Raw genomic sequence first — 22,322 nt, forward strand, 5'->3', positions numbered from 1 at the left:
GCATTCCCTGGCTCCAATTAAATTACTATTTTCTTGATCTGCGCCTGAAAATCACAGGATAACGTTACGGAGATGCTTAAAGCTCTCGCGAACTTTCCTGTCGCGTGCGAAGTCTGAAACCTCTGCCCCGCTTGCTGTTTCATAATTCCTGAAACTTACCTTGCTGTTTTTCTAATCATTTCATGTTTTTATAATAATTTCAAAGCTAATCGACCTAAAATTCACTATAAATTTTCCTTGACATATTTGTTTCTTTGTTTCGACATAATCCGTCAAACTATTAAATTACTCTAAATTCCTTAGCATGAAGTTTAGGTCGTATAGTTTTCAATTAGTTTGTTCTAAATTTTACCTAAAAATTGTTACTGGTGAACAAATATTTTCAAATATTTTCAAAATTAATAACGAAGTAAAGAAGAATTCTAGAAAATGTTATTGCTAGCTATATAAGCGGCCCAGCGGACATCTGAATTCAGTTTGCTTCTAGTTCCCAACAAAGGAACATCAGTTGTAAGGGTCCGTGCGGGGCCAAGCCAGGCCCCGCACCATCAAGAAACCCTCGATCGCGCTCCTTAAAAGGTTACCTGTGTTCCTGGCGAAGTCTGGCGCTCTCTGCACGCACCCAAGTCCGGTGGTGCTTTGCAGTTGCTCTAGCGGAGCGCCTCGTCTCCTAGGCGCGCGCTATCGGCGCGCCTCGCCTCAACAGGCGCGTGCTGTCACCGCGCCTCGCCCGCTATCGGCGCGCCTCGCCTCAACAGGCGCGTGTTGTCACTGCGCCTCGCCTCTTTGAAGAGCGTGCTTATCAGCGCGCCTTACCCAGCGCGCCTTACCGTGCGCGCGCTATCAGCGCGCCTTACCCAGCGAGCCTTACCGTGCGCGTGCTACCAGCGCGCCTTACTGTGCGCGTGCTGCCAGCACGCCTCACCTTTGCGCGTGCTATCTGCGCGCCTTACCTTTGCGCGTGCTATCTGCGCGCCTTACTGTGCGCGTGCTACCAGCGCGCCTCACCTTGCGCGTGCTATCAGCGCGCCTATCCGTGTGCGTGCTCCTGCCTTGCACGTGCTATTAGCGCGACTATAAACTTTATTTTATTCTTTTTGTAATTTAAACCATCTGTTAGCGTGTCATATTTAGACTATAGCCGTTAAATAAAGAACCTACCCCTGTTATATCTATCTTTCCTTTCTACCTCCTCACTCCCAGCTCCGTTACTCACTCCTCCAATATACGTGGAGGAGGGAGTAACGTGACAGTTTTGGCGCCCAACTTTTAAATTTACCGGCTTTCTTAACCCTCTAAATTCTAAATTATAGACAGAATCCGTGTCTTTAAATCTTAAATAACTTTTCGGCCTCTTTCTGTTTAATTTTTTTATTTTATTTCTTTAGTCAAATATGGCACGCACCATTAAATACGCTAATCTAAACAAAGCAGAGCTAGAATATGAGGTTCGCATTAGGTTAGAGGAACCTAGGGAAAACTTGGTTGCCTTGAAAAAGCAAGCAGAGGTTTTGGGTCAATCGCAACCCGCATCGGAGGTACTTAATTCCATTATTCCTCCACAGGAAGATTTATTACAGATTGAGACTTGCCTTACCTTCATACAAGCAAAAATTGAGCAGCTTCAAGCGAAACCTTCGCTATATGCAACTAAAAGGTTGGAATCATTTATCAATCACTTACATTATAGATTTAATCGTATTGATCTAGATCATGACTCTCCTTTTGCAGATAATCTTAATACTCTCTCTGAAAGATTCAAGGTTTTGGAGAACAGTTATGAAGGCTTACTATTTGAATCAGCGGAATCTACCCCTCAGTTTTCCCAACACGCTCCCGCGCCCGAGACCTCTGAGACATCATTAGCTACTTCTAACTCCCAACAATTAAAATCTCCTCTCGGCCAACAGACCTTCCAAATTGTTTCTCCTTCGAACGTAATCTCTGAGCTGAGGAAACTTGCTTATAATGGTGACTCTTGCCCAAAATCTTTTCTTCAAAAGGTACAAGAATTCAGCACCTCTCGCAACCTTAAAAAGGAACGTCTTGCTGAGTTAGTGTTTGAAATCTTCACTGATAAAGCCCTTCATTGGATACGCTTTCAAAAAATCCGTAAACCAGATCTTTCCTGGGACGATATTTCTAACTTATTAGTTAGAGATTTCGGAAATACGGACTACGATCACAAACTTTTGACTGCTATTCACGCTAGAACGCAAGGTGAAAGTGAAGCGATCGTTATCTACGTCTCCATTATGCACGGCATGTTCTCTCGCCTTAATAAGCAATTGCTGGAATCTGAACAACTGGCAATCCTCCTGAGAAACATACGTCCTTCTTACTCAGTTTTTGTTGCACTCAACAAAATAAATTCTATTGATGAACTCCTAGCGGCATGCCAAAATTATGAACATATTTTGGACAGAGACCGCAACTTCACAGAACCCAAACCAGCTGTAGACCAACTGGCTTCGGAGTTCAACTATATGCCTACTCCATCAACTTCCAAATTCTCTTCTAATTATAATTCTAAATCTGCATTCAATTCGGAGGTTAGACCTGGCAGATATAATTTCTCAAAGCAAGTAAATAGCATTAATAATAAATTTACTGCTAACCTTTTCTGCGTCCGATGCCGTAGCAATGGACATTCCCTTAGCACCTGTAACCAACCTCACTATCCTATTTGCTTCAAATGTGGTCTGAAAGGTCACAAGTCCCCTGATTGCCCTAAATGCAATCCTTCAAATAGTTCTTCTCCAAAAAACTAACTCAGCGCGACTTAGATAAAGCTCATTACTTTAATGCAAATGATTGGAAAGATTGGCTGTCTTATCTTCGTAACTTTTTCACTGTCTATAAAATTTCTTCAGTTCTCTATGAGGAAGAACAAGATAGTGACAGACCATTTTTAACATTCACTATAGATAACATTCCCTTCTCTGGCTTACTAGATAGCGGCAGTTCATTAACCATTCTGGGCAATAACTCCCATTTCGGCCTTTTGAAAATGGGTTATCCTTTATCTAAGTCGTGTCCAACTACAGTTTCTACAGCCAAAAAGAAGAATAAACTACATTCAATTGGCCATATAGACTTGCTCATGACTTTTAACAATAAAACACACGCAATAAGAGCTCACGTATTCCCGGAAATACACCCTTCTATAATTCTTGGAGTTGATTTCTGGAAAGCTTTTGACTTGATTCCTGATTTACTAAAACCTAATTTTCTTGATGACTTAAAGTGTAACACGATTACACTAGAACAAGAAAAAATCTTTACTTTCGAAGCCTTAAAGTCTGAACAGAAAAACATCGCTAAAGATATAATTACTCGTTTTCGGCAGATTTCTTTTGAAGAAAAGGGCGAACTTGGAAGAACTCACCTGGTTTGCCACAAGATTGACACCGGTGATTCCCCTCCAATTAAACAACGCTGCTATCGACTCTCTCCTGAGAAGCAAAAGGCGCTGATCAACGAAGTGGACAAGATGCTCGCTTGGAAGGTAATCGAACCCTGCGAGAGCCCTTGGTCATCACCGGTTATTATAACCCCTAAAAAGAATGGTGAGTGGCGTTTCTGTGTAGATAGTAGGAAATTGAACGCCATCACTCGTCGTGACGCCTACAGCCTTCCTTTCATGAACGAGATCTTAGATCACCTGCGGGAAGCTAAATACCTGTCTAGCATCGACATCGCTAAAGCATTCTGGGAAGTTCCATTACATCCTCCAGACAAGGACAAAACTTCATTCTACGTTCCCGGCAGAGGAATGTACCGATTTGTGGTCATGCCTTTTGGTCTCACCAACGCTCCTGCAACGCAGCAAAGGCTTATGGACACACTCTTTACCCCAGAATTCGAACATAAGGTATTTTGCTATTTGGACGACATCGTTATCGTATCCAAAACTTTTGACGAACATATCTCCCTTTTACTAAAAGTTCTCGAAAAACTAACTTACGCTGGCCTAACAATTAACTTCGAAAAAAGTCAATTCTTTAAAAAGGAACTCAAATACTTGGGATTCATCGTCGACGAACAAGGCTTAAGGGCTGATCCTGATAAGGTTCGTGCTATATTAGACTATCCTACACCAACCACGAAGAAAGAAATCAGAAGATTCCACGGCACCTGCAGTTGGTTTAGAAGGTTCATACCTAACTTCAGCACTATAGCAGCACCACTGAACAAGCTAGCAGCTACGGGTAAGAACGCTCCTAAATTCCTTTGGACTTCTGAAGCTAACACAGCCTTCCTGAAACTCAAAGAACTCTTGGCTACAACTCCCGTCCTTGCCTGCCCTAACTTTGAAGAACCCTTCGCCGTCCATTGTGATGCCTCAAATTACGGAATCGGCGCGATTCTGACTCAAAAACATGAAGATAAAGAAGCTGTCATCGCATATATGAGCAAGACCCTGAACAAGCACGAGCAAAACTACTCAACCACTGAACGCGAGACTTTAGCTGTAATTACTGCTTTGGAGCACTGGAGATGCTACGTCGACAACGGTAGACAGTTCACGGTATACACCGATCATGCAGCCCTCAAATGGTTCTCAAATTTATCTAATCCTTCAGGAAGACTTGCCAGATGGACTCTCAGACTTTCAACTTTCAACTTCATTCTAAAGCACAAACGAGGTAAGGATAATGTCGTCCCAGACTTACTATCACGCTTCAATAACAAAGACTCGGATCTTCACTATACAGCACCTATAGTCCAAGAAAATCAGCATAGAAACAACGACGAAGAACTTTATAACAGACTTGTTACAGATTGTCAAAACAATCCCGACAGCTATCCAAACTACAACTTCAAAGACAACAAGTTATTCCGTCAGAGGTGCAATCAAGACTCCTTATCGAATGATTTCATTTGGAAAGAAGTTCCACCTCCTGCAGAAAGAAAGTCGCTGATTGAAAAATTTCATGGACTTCCGTCGGCACCTCACTTGGGAACCTTCAAGACTTACAAGAAACTTTCACAACACTATTACTGGACAGGCATGTTTAAAGATGTGGCTAGACTCATATCTACATGTGAAACATGCCTATCCTACAAACACTCCAATCATTCACCCTATGGTCCTATGGGCAAACCAAAAATTTGTTCACGACCCTTCCAATGTATATCCCTTGACCTTCTAGGCCCTTTACCTATGACTAGAAAAAGAAATCAATACATACTAGTCATAAACTGTTATTTTACTAAATACAGTATAATTTTTCCTTTAAAGCGTGCCCGAGCTCCAGACATAATCTACTACCTAGAGAATTTCGTGTTTCTAGTTTTTGGAGTCCCACAAACGCTAATCATGGACAACGGACCTCAATTCCGTTCACGTGAGTTCCACAACTTAATTAATAAATATAAAATACCCTTCGCTAACTTTAATCCCCTTTACTGTCCACAGGTTAACCCGACAGAAAGATATAATAGAACCATAATAACTGCTCTAGCATCCTTGGTTGGTGATGATCATAGATCATGGGATACTCACCTCCCAACGATTCAGTCTGCTATGAATAACTCGACTAACCTAGTAACTGGCTACACGCCTTCATTTTTGGTTTTCGGACGCGAAACTATTCCTTGTGGTTCTATTTATTCACACTGTCAAAATCTTGACGAAATAGTGTTCCTTCCTAGAGATATTTATGCCAATAACCTGGCGCTCTTATCCCCAATTTTCGATAAAGTTCAAGTCGCCCTATTTAAGGCACACTCTAAAAACAGCACTAGATACGACCTTAGAAAATCCTTTAAGGAATTTGAGGTTGGCGATATAATTTGGAGGAAAAATTACGTCCTCAGCAATGCCGGCAACTATTTTAGTGCCAAACTGGCCCCTAAATATATCAAATGCAGAGTTATCCAAAAACTCTCCCCTCTTGTCTATATACTTGAAGATCCTAATGGGTCCAGAAATAAATGGCACATTAAGGACTTCAAAACTTAATTTTTATTAATACCTATTTAAATTAATATTCATCACTTCATCTTAGGTTTATTTTTTTTTATTTTTTTTTTTTATCTTATATTTCCAGGCATCTAATATGCTTCAGCTTGCGACTAGACTTCAATGTCTCGCATGGCATCTTCTTCCGGAGCGGTTCTCCAATCTAAAATATAAAAAAAAAATATATATATATTAAGCTACTTGGTCATTCTATTTATGCCCAATACTCGTGGTAGGTCTACCCCTACCACAACTTAAGTAGATACTAACTCTATTTTTCTTACTCTCGTCGGCTCTAAACCGACTAGATTGTATATATTTTTCATCATTTTTTCCAGTGGAGCGGCCGACTACTCCCAAAAAAAAAAAAAACAAGCCATAGGTCATTGAGAGTTTTTCCTTAGGAGTGTGAGTCATCGAACGTGAACCACAACCCCTTACTCATGTCTGAGATGGATAATCGCGTGATTTTTGAAAGAGAGGTATGAACGGCCAGGAAATTCCCTACTTCATTTTGTTTAACTTTATTCTAGCACTTCATCTCATACCCTGCACTAATTCTTCTTTAATAATTAATTCTATTTTTTTTTTTTAGCACTTCACCTCACTTTGCACTACTTTTACGTATATTAGACAATAATAATAAAAATTTAAAAAAAACTTTCCCGTTGAAGTTAACGTAAAAGTTTTTTTTTCCGTGGTTTTTGGGGTAATGTAGTGTTTTACCTTGCATGCCTGGATTACTTCTCTGTAACTCCTCCCTTCTTTGGTTTCTAGCGTAAGAATCCAATTGATCGAACCTTTTAAAATTGCATTCCCTGGCTCCAATTAAATTACTATTTTCTTGATCTGCGCCTGAAAATCACAGGATAACGTTACGGAGATGCTTAAAGCTCTCGCGAACTTTCCTGTCGCGTGCGAAGTCTGAAACCTCTGCCCCGCTTGCTGTTTCATAATTCCTGAAACTTACCTTGCTGTTTTTCTAATCATTTCATGTTTTTATAATAATTTCAAAGCTAATCGACCTAAAATTCACTATAAATTTTCCTTGACATATTTGTTTCTTTGTTTCGACATAATCCGTCAAACTATTAAATTACTCTAAATTCCTTAGCATGAAGTTTAGGTCGTATAGTTTTCAATTAGTTTGTTCTAAATTTTACCTAAAAATTGTTACTGGTGAACAAATATTTTCAAATATTTTCAAAATTAATAACGAAGTAAAGAAGAATTCTAGAAAATGTTATTGCTAGCTATATAAGCGGCCCAGCGGACATCTGAATTCAGTTTGCTTCTAGTTCCCAACAAAGGAACATCAGTTGTAAGGGTCCGTGCGGGGCCAAGCCAGGCCCCGCACCATCAAGAAACCCTCGATCGCGCTCCTTAAAAGGTTACCTGTGTTCCTGGCGAAGTCTGGCGCTCTCTGCACGCACCCAAGTCCGGTGGTGCTTTGCAGTTGCTCTAGCGGAGCGCCTCGTCTCCTAGGCGCGCGCTATCGGCGCGCCTCGCCTCAACAGGCGCGTGCTGTCACCGCGCCTCGCCCGCTATCGGCGCGCCTCGCCTCAACAGGCGCGTGTTGTCACTGCGCCTCGCCTCTTTGAAGAGCGTGCTTATCAGCGCGCCTTACCCAGCGCGCCTTACCGTGCGCGCGCTATCAGCGCGCCTTACCCAGCGAGCCTTACCGTGCGCGTGCTACCAGCGCGCCTTACTGTGCGCGTGCTGCCAGCACGCCTCACCTTTGCGCGTGCTATCTGCGCGCCTTACCTTTGCGCGTGCTATCTGCGCGCCTTACTGTGCGCGTGCTACCAGCGCGCCTCACCTTGCGCGTGCTATCAGCGCGCCTATCCGTGTGCGTGCTCCTGCCTTGCACGTGCTATTAGCGCGACTATAAACTTTATTTTATTCTTTTTGTAATTTAAACCATCTGTTAGCGTGTCATATTTAGACTATAGCCGTTAAATAAAGAACCTACCCCTGTTATATCTATCTTTCCTTTCTACCTCCTCACTCCCAGCTCCGTTACTCACTCCTCCAATATACGTGGAGGAGGGAGTAACGTGACAACATATGGTGCTACTTTTTTCGTGCATATGTCGAAAGTTTTATAGGGCCATATGTACTGTAAAACGTTGTACGATACACGTACGAATAGGTAATTCGCAACTCGTGTCGATTTAAAACACTCCCTGCGGTCGTGTTTTAATTTATCCCCACTCGTTTCGAATTTCCTCTAAATAACTATTTCAACACACTTGCTCAAAACGACGTTTTTATTCCACCGATTTTTGGCTCATAATTCTAGATATTAAACACGCGTGCTTTTTCAGTATATTATAACACTCGTGCTTTTTCATTATATTATCCGACTTAAGAATGTAACTGATTGCTAGTAATATTTATATATAGCAGTATTATTTTAATCGAATTTAAACTATCGTGAGACATATTAACTTACTGTACTTACATATTACTTATTAACTGTCGCGCGAGTGACTAAAACCACGTGAGTGTAACCGCTAAGTTAGTTAAGTATTATTTTAGTTTAAAATAGCTAGTGATACAGCCAAGGGATCTGACAAGCAAACTTTACAGAAGTAGGTATATGTTTAGAGTAATTGAGATAAAAGGTAAAAACCCGCGCAACGGCCATATCTTCCGACACAAGTTTCCGCGGCGCGCCATATATTTTGTTCCTTTCTAATTTCCTGGCTTTACGCCCCGCCAGGTAAGTACCGCCGGACTTAATTACAGGGCTTATGTACACGGGTGCAACATCGAGAGCTCTGGTCTGAACAAATTACGCAACTGCCTAAACACCCAAGAGGTTGCTCTAAAGGTTGCACAGGCAATACGAAGCTCGTCATACTAACTTCCCTATGATTATGATTCACTTTCCATATTTCCATATTTGAACTAACTCTGCCATCGAAAAAGTACAAAAGTTCAACATGCCTACCTTGTGAGCTCTTATGGAGGCACCCTCGGAGCAGGCGAGCGTGACGTCTACCAGACTCTCGTCGTGAAGCAACTGGCTGAAAACTCCCAGCAGGTTGCTCTGATGATTGTTCCACCTTAGGCAATAGTGCTCACTTCCCATGTCTGAGCTAGCTCCCGCCGCTGTAAACAATACAGAAAAATCATACATTATTTACATGCACAACACAGATTAGGTTATCGTAAGAACATACTTGTTTAGTACCTAGTTATTAAAACACGACACATGTACAACCAGAGCTAAATAAATAAGGCCCCAACACAAATCGAAATCCTATATTCTTGCAAGTCTTGTTTAATTAACTTTTTCCAAGGAAGAGGTCAAAGTTCTTTAAATACTATTATCTACGCTCTTCGGCATCTGATTGTAGGACTAACACAATGCCTATAATAAGTTAATTTAGTACCATTGCACGCTTGAACTTATTGCTTTATTTATTTGTCACGAATACTTCTATCAATCCGGTTGCGGAAATGATTCATTCCGGGAGCCAAATAAACGAGTCTCTTTAATATGAACTCAATGTTGTATACCTACGTTAGTTAGTAGGTAATAATTGAGAAGTTCCGTTGAATCCTCTTGGATCCTATTCTAAAATCAGCATAACAATAGTGGATGCAATCATTTTGGCTAATTTAAATCAATAATAATTACGCACCGGCGGAATAGAGGGCTTGCATTATTTCTAATAGACACGCCTTTTCAGTCAATCAATCTTTTATTGATAAAATATAAGTATCTAACATTATATCTAATAGGATTGCACATCATTATTTTATGAATGAACACATTTATCTACTTACATTCTATCTTTCTATCTTTAGAAGAGATTTTCTAACAATCTGGAAATTTATTTATTTCAAGTACATAAATCGTAGGGTTCTTACTACCAGTAGCCATCTGGAAGGTTAAAGAAAACCAAACAAAGTGGAAGCAGTTTGTCAAAAATTACATGTAAAGTCCGTTGAAGATCCAACCTCATAATATATTAGAAGAAATTTGCACTTGTAGTTAAGTTTGATATTTGATATTTATTGAAATAAAATTTTACAGCATTACAGCTAAGGGCGCCAATGCGCTGTAAAACTAAGTAATTAAAGCTAATAAAGTATATGTAATAAAGTTATACGATAAATATGTCAATAATTAATAAGCTACCTATGTTGATTCACAAAAAAGTAAAAATTTTTTAAAGTTGTAGAGTAGTAGAAAAAACAGCGCGCTCTTTGCGCGCCCCGGTATTGTACCTGGAATCGTTGAAAAAATGACTTAAGTCCAACGAAATTTATGCGGCAATGTTTAAGCGCTATGAAGAATCACAGAAAATATATAACGCACAATCTTGGTAGTTTATCGTTTCTTATCGAGAGCAGGCAAGCATTTGCCGCAGGAGATCCTAAGTGCGACGAGACGCGACCCATAACAAATACTTTTGATTGAATATCGCATACAAACAGGTTTTCCATGGCGATCCTTCGACATTCAGCGATTAGATTTTTAAAAACCGTAATAGACTACCCCCCCGTAACCTTGACTTGCAAACGAAGGCGGGTTCGATTGGTTCGTGGAACTTAAAAACGGTCTCTATAGGCCCGTTTTCTTGGAATTTGGTTATTTAAATCTAGATGCGATGGTTGAATCCTTTAAATGCTTTTGGGTGTTTTTGCCTCGCACATATCGACCTTACGCTTGTGTTAGACACATTTTTAGCCTTATTTCTATTACTATCTAAACCAATGTTTGATTGTTTTTTACCGACCGGCAATCACTTACATACTAGACAAGCTTTTGGTTTGGCTAATAAAGTGTTGTTCAACTTAAATTCAAAATACTTAAGGCTCTTTTTTTTTTTCAGTTAAAACGCATCGTAAGTTGGTGTATTTCCATTTGTCGCCGGGCACAGATGGGAATAGGCGCTTCATATAAATCATTCCCATTCGTCCCCACCTCATGAACGGAGGCGGTCACGTCTGGCGGGGACAAATCGGAATACATCCGTAAGTTGAGGCAATACGTTGATCAGAATGTCCGATTGATGCTGGGCTGAAATTACGCTATAACGTCGTGCGTTTGATGCCACGTAAACTCTTTATTAAAACGACAGCTTAAACCAAGTTGAAGCTGGTTAGACCCGTCTAAAAACGAAATGTTTAACTATTTCTATACTCTTTACTTATGACTTATGAGCACATTTCAATTGCTTAATTAGCTTCAGTCTAAAATACGATATATTCGTCTATGCCGCTTCTCAATATATTTTCATACATTAGAGGCCCATATCACGAAAGGTAACGGGCCAGATGCCGCGATTCACTGAAGGTTAAAGCGGGTAACGTGCGTTGTTCTGTCAATTTCCTTGACAAAATGCATTGCTATCGTCGCGCGTTGCCCTGAAAGGTGGGCCAAAATGTTACCAAGTGGGACCCACGGAACACCATCGATGGTACAGGCGGGGGTGCAGGCAGAACGAAAAGGAGATGGCGGGACGACTTAAACGCATTTTTATCCGGATTGCCGAGAAAATACAAATAACAGGGTTGAGTGGAGGAAAGGAGGGGAGGCCTTTGCCCACCAGCCAGTGGGACACTAACGTAACGTACTAAGGCCAACTAAAAAAAATCGTTGCCGCATTGCTGCCATTACAACGTTCAACTCTGTCACTCATTTTATCAGAATATAATCTTTATCATAACACGCCTATAATCTAAACCGGTAACGGTAGTTAGGTAAAATATTGTGCAATATCTTTTATAATATGTACCTACCTACTTAGCATCATCAGCATATGGTATGTAGGATAATGATATACAACTGAAAATAAATTTAAATTTGGCATATTTTCGTGATTAAATTCTCTATCGAGCCAAATTTAATGTAGGTAGTAGTTTTGATCAGAGTTGGCCCTTGCAAATATAATCTGGTTTAGCGGTTATTTTCATCATAAAAACTAAAAAAAAATTTTTTTATTTTAATCCAGAGGCCGTGAGTTCAAGTCTCACCCAAGGCAGTAATTTTTCCACTTTTAAATTTATTCTAAGCTTAATAGCATCGATCTCAGACGTTTCTGCTTGTTAAAAATTAACTAAAATTTTGATTTGTGCCCCTGAGTTTGAAAATCTAAATAGATGGCGCTAACGGCGCCATAAGTTCGCCCACACAGGGAATACTGTTCTCATCTATGGGCAGGGGCACCCCAATACCAGCTTCTCCCTCTGGACCGCATCCAGCGAAGAGCGACTCGAATTGTCGACTGCCAGCGTATTTCGGAACGGCTTGACTCCTTGGCGCTGCGTAGAGATGTGGCCTCGCTCTGCATTTTCTATCGCGTGTATAACGCGGAGTGCTCCGAGGAATTGTTCGGATTAATCCCTGCAGCTTCTTTTCGCCATCGCCCTACGCGACAACATTACCATCCTCACCACTTAGATGGTTGGCAGTCCTCAACTGTGCGTTTCTCTAGAAACTTCCTGCCTCGCACAGCTAAACTGTGGCATGAACTGTCGCCTGCGGTATTTCCGGACCGATATGACCTTCAAACCTTCAAGAAAAGAGCGTATTCCCATCTTAAAGGCCGGCAACGCACTTACAACCCCTCTGGTGTTGCGGGTGTCCATGGGCGGCGGTAATCGCTTACCATCAGGTGATCCGTCTGCTCGTTTGCCTCCTATTTCATAAAAATAAAAAAAAATAAAAAAAAATGTGGTGACTGAATCGTCAAACGTCAACTTTTGACAACTAGAGTTACTGTATGATGCTGGTACCACCACACGTCGCCTTATTTGGAAATATTCGTGTTGCATCTTTTTCCTTTGACATACAAAACAAAAGGGATGCAACACGAATATTATTTGCCAAATACAGCGAAGTGAGGTGCTGGCCTAATATACCTACGGGTTCATTACAGCGACGTCTACTTAACACATTCGCGGACACGAATGCTATAGCATTCGCGTAGTTTTTGTTTCCTTTGGCCTATGACACATGACGTCACTAACGTTTTAAGTTGTCAAATGCGAGGCATGGTTTTCTCTTAGACTTAACCTCTTCCGCAATCAATAATTCTTTTTCAATAGATTATTAGTTATGTATCTTAATTTACTTTTTGTTACTCTATGTTACAAGTGTGTGTAGTATGTATGTATAGTACTAAGTAATCAAGCTTTTTTCTTTTAAATGCACCTACATAAGTACTTAGCAACTTTTGGTTTTAGGTACCTCCTTCATTCACACGGAAACTATCAATATCTTCCTTATTGTTAAAACACTTATAGTTATCAAATTGAGGCGGATAACTTAACCAATCGTAGATTACAATCCAATGCACTTTTTTATTTATCACAAATTTGGTTTTAATCGTATTTAGATAAGACGGAAAGGCACCTTCAAGCGATAAAAAACCATGTCTGTAAAATACCTTCACATTTACAATCGCCATCACATATACCGGAGCGACCGAGTTGCTGAAAAATATCTGAACACGCACTCTAGCGCCTTGACAATACAGGCGTGCTCAAATATTAGTGAGCACCTAGGCCGCTCTCATGTATCTGATGGCGATTGTAAATGTGAAGGTTTCGAACAAACTAATATGTGATCCACCATAGAACGTTTTCACAGTGTCAATAATTTTACTTTTCAAATCAATATGATGCCAATGACGTATTAATTGCGAGAAGGTTTCAAAGGTTTGAATTTGAATATCTTGGTCATCTATGTTAGTTAAATAGGTATATTATTGCATTTAGGACTGAATTCCTTCCCAAATTGTACAATTTGCTTTGTTCACAAACCATAAGGGCCCAAATTGTTAGCTATAACATCCTAAGACCTACGGAATAATATCTAAGTAGATAATAATTATGTAATGAGACTGGTTTTTCCCTTCACATACGCTACATCAAAACTAAGATCGCACTGCGTCGTGACTAACGGCTAAGTTAAGCCAGAACGCCATAAAAGTTCGTAGTTCATACGCTCATAATTCTCTTTCCGTTGTGCGAAACATCACCGGCTATAGAAACTATATTTACATATTTAAGTACATACAGCGTACGCACGTGTATCCGTTATCAGCTTCCAGAGGCCTATTTTACACGCGCAGTAATCATCACTGACTTATCTATTGTTATAATAATGTCATCATTACGATTTTATCAGCCGGCTTAATAAGAACTAAGATAGGATATTGTTTTGATTAAAACTTAAGTTTTTAAGGGTCCGTACCTCAAAAGGAAAAAACGGAACCCTTATAGGGATCACTCGTGCGTCTGTCTGTCTGTCCGTCTGTCACAGTGCATTTTCTCCGAAACTACTGGACCAATTAAGTTGAAATTTGGAGTTTGTAACCCAAAGATATAAATGTAACGTAAACAAATTAATCTTATACATGGGAGCCATTTTTGGGGGGCAAATGAGAAGATTAAAAATAGTTTTTCAAACTATATTGTGTTATATATCAAATGAAAGAGCTTATTGTGAGTATCTAAAATATATTTATTTTATAATTTTAGAATAAACAGTTTAGAAGTTATTCAAGAAAATAGGCAAAAAATTACTATCGGAGGGGATGGTTGTATCTTCAAAACTACTGGGTCTAAAATTTTGAAAAAAAAATACACAAAATAGTTGTTAACCTACTTGTAGATGACAAGAAAACCTATTAGAAATGTACAGTCAAGCGTGAGTCGGACTTAATTACTTAGTTTTTGATCTGACCCCTACGGGTTTTTTAAAGACAATTCACTCACGTTTCCATAAAAAAAAGCATTGTTAAAAATTGTGTAATGTACGGAAACCTTGGCCTTGGCCGGTTTGTTTTTATTTTTTTGTATAATTTGTTGGTTTATCACTCTGATAACATACACGTGTCGGGCAGTATTATACCAACGGGCCACAACTTTTTTTTTGTTAACGGAGTGGGCGAATGCTGTGTTACGCACCGTCCCCCCGGCCGAGAAGGCCATTGATGGGGGGGTATGTGGGACTCGCCGCTCCTGTCCCCTCTCAACTGGCGAGAGGGGAGGGAGAACCTGGCCCTACGCACTAAAACCACTCCGGCGTTTCATATCCTCTTTGCCGTTTGTGAGGGCGCCATGGGATCGAATACACTCCACCATGGCGCTCCCCGAAAGCCCCGGCATGGCGCCAGGACACCCGCACAATGGGGGGGGGGTCAGAAACGCTGGACCCCGCCCGCACCCGCACCCGCTGGCCCCACTAGGGGTCGAGGCGAACATACTTTCTTCGCCCTCGACCCCGCCGCCTGCGTCGGAGAGGCAGCGCGTCAGGATCAGCTTCGCGCCCCCTCTCCGCCTCCTCCTTCTGCAACATAACTTGTTCGCAGAAGGAAGCCACTTCTTCCGAATTCCTATCGCTGCTCAGCATCGCCGCTATGATGCTGTGCAGCGACAGGTCCACCACCCCTGTTGCCGCCCTGAGGGCAGCTCTTTCCACGGCCCAGCGATTGCACTCTTCCAGTATGCTGGGCCGTGTCGTCCACCGCGCTACATTCGTGTCACTGGGGCCGCGGCTCCCTCTTAATTCTAAACAGGTAGTGTCCGAAACAGCCGTGTCCGGACACTACCTGCGTCAACCTATAGGTCAGGGCCCCCCTCCTCCTGTCCACCCACTCATTCATCACCGGGAGGATAGCCCCTATGGTTATATTTTTTATCATATTTAAAATCTGCTACGCGCAGAGTCAGGGAATCCCATACAAGGTAGGATCCTATAGAAGTGGCCTACCGCGTGCGCCCGTGAGGGACAGAACATACGCAATGCGACAATATGATTGGTCGAGTAGATTTGTAGCCCACCATAAACCATACAAACATAGGGAGGGGAGTAAAGTAGGCGGGGAGGAGTGCAAAACCGATACCAACAAGTGCAGATCGAACACTACCACAGAGAATCGAACGAAATTAAACCAGTAAAATCGGAAATACGTCGAACTACTTGCTCTGTCCCTCAAGGATCAGTAATCTCTTGTCTGTTATTTATTGCATATATTAATGACCTACCAAAAACAATAGACACAACATGTATTATGTTCGCCGATGTCGTGTCACTACTTTTAAATACTACAAATAGCAGGGAATGTACCGACCGCATACGGAAAACTCTTGAAGGCGTCACTAATTGGGTTACCGACCATAATTTACAGATAAATTTCAAAAAAACTAATATCATTCAATTTAGACCAACTCAGAAACAACCCTTGGAAATTAAACTAGAAATAAACGGTCAGTCTATTGAAGAAGTTAGTGAATTTAAACTACTAGGGATAACGATCGATACTAGCGTTAACTGGAAAAGTCATATTCAAAATGTAAAAACTAAATTATCACGGTTTGTCTATGCGCTAAATATTCTAAAGAGAAACACAAATTTCGAAACTGCGCTAACAGCGTATTTTGCATATGCGTACGCGTAGCTCCGGTATGGTGTGGTCTTGTGGTACCCAAGCAGTGACGCAAATGATTTGTTCATAATGCAGAAGAAATACCAAACAGCAGTCGCCCTTAATTCGTAAAACATAGACTACTTACCTTACCGTGTATATATATTACTGTAGTGTGCACTTTTTGTTAGAAACCACTCGGAATTGTTTAAAACCAAAAGAAGACGGTAAAACTAATAGTAGGTCTAAGAATCAGTTAGCCATACCAAATACCAAGTTAGCTATGTGCAAAAAGGGACCTTATTATCTATGTATTATAATCACGAATAAACTCCCCGACAGTATAAAACAGGAACCGAACGATAAACTGTTTAAAAATACGCTTGAAAAGCTTCTTCTAGAGAAAGCATATTACACAATAGACGAATTTCTACATGACTAAACACTGGAATAATGCTATGTACTTACCCAAATTGAATTATATAAATTTTATTGAAATATTATTGTAAACATTTATTGACATTCATGCATTCTCTAAAATGACATATAGTTAATTAATATTAACCATATTGGTTCACATTATTTAAATCTATTTATAAATTAACCTGGACATTCAACATTTAATATGTAGCATCATTATTTTATTACTTTACTCATTTTCTAAACGAACTTGACATTTAACGTTGCATAAACGTCGATAAAATATAAAATTATAAATATAGATTTAATTGCTATTTGTATGAGATGCATGTAATTACTTAGACTTAAGAAAAATTGTGTGCCCTTACAGGGTGTCATGTACCTACCATCCTCAAACTATAACACCTAATGTATTATGAACATGACTGCAATACAATTAAGAATAAATAATTTAAAAAAAATGTGAGACTGTAACAAGGACTAACAATAATAACCGCTTTCTCTGCTACTCCTACTGAGATACATAAGACTATCCCGTTCTGACAGTTCCCCCCACCACTCATGCCTAATCCAGTTTTATACTAGATTCATGGGGAATCCCAGCGAGTACAGGATCTGAAAATCGTGATGGAATCTACACTATTTGGAAACACCATTTGTGTGTACATAGGTAATTACTGACCACGCCCACGAGTGACGCAAAATTCTATTGGAATCAGATTGGGTCGGGGTTACCATGTAGAATAGAAACGACATTTTTTAAAGCAAACAGCGATGATGCTAATTATGAAACTTGCACATTAGTCTAATAAAAATATCTTACATTTATTGTTTCGTTATCAAGCTTGGGATGACCACTATTTTCAATGAAAAAGCGGTTACTAACTGTATTTAACTATCAGTACAGCAAGTAAATACTTTCGCTATCAAGATAGGTACATATGCCGTAAACAGACAAGTATGTTTGTCAATATACAGGCTATTATCTCACAACTTATTCAATATCGTACGACACGTTAGAGTTTCTTCATTTTATCTGTATCTAATAGTAGATTATTAACCAAGGGCGGAAAGTGAACCATATCACCCGAGATAGTTCAATAGTTCGAGGGTGAGATGGTTAGGTACTTTTACCCGAGTTAAACACTCTACTTTTCGTTTCGACTATGAGGAAAGTCAGACACAAGACAATAGTTTGACGGTTAAGAGAATTAGGGACTGGAATTGGCGCCATTTACATTTTGATCGGAAAAAAGTTCTAAAACCATGGGGCATAGACAATCCGATCTTAAATTGGGATTTGTCTGAAACGGCCTTAATGTATACGCCTTAAAAAAGGTGAAACGGAATAAATGAGTGTAATGTAATGATAATATTTTAAACATTCATCGTCATTTATATTGATTTATTAACAAATATTTTTTGTTTATTTCATACATTTACATTAAATACAAGTAGCTAGTATATTTTTTTAAATAATGCAATGCAATTGACATTTAATTTCGATAATACTTGGTCTAAAAATGCGGAAGCTAATAATATGAGAGCTTTTATCTGAATAATATTGCCATGGTTATGGCTGTTAGCCGTTGCTCGAAGTACAAAAAAAAATGGGAAATGCAATTTTCCACCCGGCCAATGAAAGGTGAACTTTCCGAATAGTAGAGATGAAATTATTTTTTTGTGTTTACAAAACCAACTAGGTACTATGCATTAATACTTTCATTACACGTATCGGAAAATTCAGCGATATGCATGAATGCATTGCATGGCGCTATTATTGGGAACCATCAACCGCATTGTGTTTACCGCACATATACCTATACCTACGCAGTTTCGCTCACATAGGTGCGAAAACGATAGGTAATTACACAACAGCTAAACTAACTCATACCAATTCATTGGAGAGTCCTTGGACGTCTTCAAAATAAACTAGGCCTATATCGTGCGTGCTAAACAAACCAACTACACGTCGATTTATTAATTTAACGCAGTGAAAATCGCAGGTTCGCGAAAATGCGCATCAAAGTCCTGTTTTCATTCAAAATGGTTCAAAATCACAATACGAAAGCTAAACCAACTCACACCATGCGTATTTAGAGGAAAGTCCTCGACCGTCTTCAAAAGGAGCTAGGCCAGTCGCGAGTGCCATACGTGAGCTCGGCGGCGCAAACGCAGTCAAGATCAAGGGCGTATGTTGCGTAATAGCTGGCGGTCGCGGCACTGCACTGTGTGATGTCATCGCGCCGTCTGCGCCCCACTCCGCGCTGATAGGCGGACGCGAATTCTATTTTTAATTTTTTTGACCGCATGTATATGACCTATCCTTTTTTGCTAGACTTTTGTTAGGATGTTGTACGGGTACCTAACACAAAGATTAAAAGAAACACGATATTTTTGACTGTCCAAGCATTACTGCGGTGACTACTTAGTTATTAGTACAGTATGTACTAGTACCCAATTGATATTAATCGAATGCTAAAGCAGTAAACTATATTTTAAAAGTTCGGGGTTAGTTAAAGTTTTGAAACTTTATCTTGACGTCAAATTCATTAACATGATACATACATGCCAATTTAAAATAAATATTGACAGTTTGTGATGACGAACACTGTTTACAATGTCATTAAAACTAGAGTGTTATCATACCGTCTAGCCAGACCTGGGTATACACTGATATCCTGCAATAGGAAGTGTTTAAAAACGGTTTGTTTCAGGCATTTTTTTTTTGTAAAAATATGATTGAGAAGACATGAAGTCACGTAAACAAAGGTAACTTTAATTCATTGAACGTATAACATTTATACGATAACGCAGTAATTTTATGGTACACTTTACTGTCAGTTAACTTTTTTTTAAATGTTTTAACGCGGCGATTACACTTGTAGATTAAACCACATAGTCAATATGGCGTCAGCTGATCTCGTGTGTGACCTTCGCTGCACAATTGTCAAGCTATTGCGTTTAAAGGAGTGGACATACTAGGAGTGTCTCGATTAAAGGACGAGGCCATGGTGATTAGTAGGTAATCATTATACAATTATTGTTTAAATAACTATTTAATTATTTTTAACTAGCGACCCGCCCCGGCTTCGCACGGGTAGTTCAACTAATTTACATAATTTACAAATTATACCTATAAACTTTCCTCTCGATCTATTAAAAAAACCGCATCAAAATCCGTTGCGTAGTTTTAAAAATCTAAGCATACGTAGGGACAGATAGCGGAAAGCGACTTTGTTTTATAATTATGTAGTGATACGTAGGATATTTTTTCAATCATGGGTCTCCAACTCTCGACATTGTATATTATGTGGCTACCATAAACAGCAATGTATGTGTTAATTTCGAATAATCATTTCATAAATTAATAAGGGTCAATTACTCTAATGAAGTCATTGTATATATTTAGATTTAGATATTTATTCTCATAATATAAAATTACAATATAAATCATCCTAGACTAATCTACACGAATTTGTATTATGATCGTCAGAACATTATTATTTGATAAATTCAAAACTACAATTTATTAATGTCAATGTTAATGTATATTTTATTATTTATGTAAATTTTTACCTACCTATTTGCGTTTTCTTGATATTGAAACCCATAAAGTAACTACCACCTTAAGAGTCCGCAGCAAGTTTGGTTCTCCATACAAACGTAGTTATGTAGCTTTAGATACCGTAGTTAAAAAAGACTCCGCTGTCCGTCTGTCCGTCTGTCACCAGGCTGTATCTCATGAACCGTGATAGCTAGACAGTTGAAATTTTCACAGATGATGTATTTCCGTTGCCGCTATAATATAAAAACAGAATAATATAAATATTTCAGTGGGGCTCCCATACAACAAACGTGATTTTATTTCTGTTTTTTTTCGTAATGGTACGGAACCCTTCGTGCGCGAGTCCGACTCTAACTTAATCACATTATTAACTATGTCGCCAACTTGTGCAATTCATTGCATTCACATCCAATTTTCACATTATCATTTCAAATTTCAGGTCCATCAAATTGGGAAATAAATTTATTTATTTTTAGTCACTTTACGACACTTTTTTTTATAATTATCTCTTCTCCTCTATCTTTTTATTATACAGTATAGACGATTTTTAATTGCGTCTAGGCGTCCAGCGACGCTCGTCACTATTTTGTATCTTTGATATTTCGTATTAACCTTATCTTGATAATATACGTAAGTAATAATTTAATATTTCTTAAATGTCTACGTCACTTTTTACTGAACAGTTTTGACTCATTTCTCTGATAATAACGTAATAAATAATAAAGAAATAACTCTTTCAGTATATTAAACCGTAAATGACAATTTATTATTTTGATTTAGGAGATTATCTCTATTGTCATTGTATTTAATTCATCATCGAGAGCGATAAGGGATAAAGTCACAGTAATTATATTTCATGTAAAACTATTAATGATTTAAACATACACATCCGTTTCACGTTGGAATCAAGAATAAGTATGCAGGGAATCATCTGATAAAGACAGACCGGCGAATAAAGGGGCCCACTGACTATCAGTCCGCCGGACGATAGTCTGTAGTGGACGGGCCTGTCAGTTAGAAAATAGTTATTTGTTATACAAGGTTGCAAAGTTGTATTTTACCCGCGAGTGTGGAATTGAAATAGGAGCAAGCGAAAGGATTCTATAGTTGAACCACGAGCGAAGCGAGTGGTTCTAAAGTAGAATCCTGAGCGTAGCGAGTGTTTCAACACACAAGAAGTAAAATACATTTGCACCCGTGTGTAACATAAAACTTTTCCCCTCACTATAGCGAGGAAAGTGCAACATCCACAGGCGTTAGATCATCTTCATCACTGGAATCACTTATTTTTGTACGATATTATAACAGAAAACACTGGAAATTCTGATTTTTACGTGAGTCGGTGAGAAGTGTTTTTAAGTAAAAATTTTGATGACAATGTTGACATTTCTGTTCTAACGTATGAAATGTCAACGATGCGTTTTGAAATTGCATCGACTCAACTTGTGCGTTCAGAATTATATTCAACATCATTATAAAAAATCTAACGTTTCTTATGGATTTTTAAGGTTTATGACTTAAAATTATTAAATAAAGCTAAATTTGGTATTTTTTATTAGATTCTCAAACCATTTATTTAATGATAATTAATATCGAACGAACCATTATTATGAGCGTTTTACGTTTTGTTATCTGTCAAGCTACTTAAACATGCTCCATTCAAGGTCAAATTACTTTCCCCGCTAGTGGATAAAATGCGTTTTTCCCCGCTTGTTTAAAAGGATAAAAGACGGCTTTCCGAGCTAGTGAGGGGAAAAAAATGACAGTTCCGAACAACTGACAGGCCGATATCGTCCGGCGGACTGATAGTCAGTGGGCCCCTTAAAGGCGAATTACACCACTTGAGATTACACAAAACCATACGCGGCACGAGTGTCGTCCAGCGGCTGTATCATGGTCGCATTTTTGTCACCTATCATGTCATGCGTCACTTTCGCACTTACATACTGGTTAGAACGTGACAGACATGACA

The 22,322-nt window shown here is 39.4% G+C and overlaps 2 protein-coding genes across 5 annotated transcripts in view; both read right to left on the bottom strand.

The window, feature by feature from the left end:
- The window catches only part of LOC134743532 (serine protease nudel), a 335,679-nt gene that overhangs the window by 224,977 nt on the left and 88,380 nt on the right, over window positions 1-22,322 (bottom strand). The window lies entirely within an intron of this gene.
- LOC134743534 (protein jim lovell-like) overlaps window positions 1-22,322 on the bottom strand; it is a 73,890-nt gene that overhangs the window by 24,148 nt on the left and 27,420 nt on the right. For 2 of the 4 annotated variants that reach the window (XM_063677024.1, XM_063677027.1), the window contains exons 1-2: window positions 18,868-19,039; window positions 8,925-9,085 (exon numbers count right to left, since the gene is read on the bottom strand). In XM_063677024.1, the coding sequence (XP_063533094.1) occupies window positions 8,925-9,085; window positions 18,868-19,024 (318 nt within the window). In that variant the 5' untranslated portion in view covers window positions 19,025-19,039. Of the gene's footprint in view, window positions 1-8,924; window positions 9,086-18,867; window positions 19,040-22,322 lie in introns of those variants that run through there. The other 2 variants (XM_063677025.1, XM_063677026.1) reach the window with 1 other exon arrangement.

The sequence above is a fragment of the Cydia strobilella genome, chromosome 8 (assembly GCF_947568885.1).
Source record: "Cydia strobilella chromosome 8, ilCydStro3.1, whole genome shotgun sequence".
NCBI lineage: Eukaryota > Metazoa > Arthropoda > Insecta > Lepidoptera > Tortricidae > Cydia > Cydia strobilella.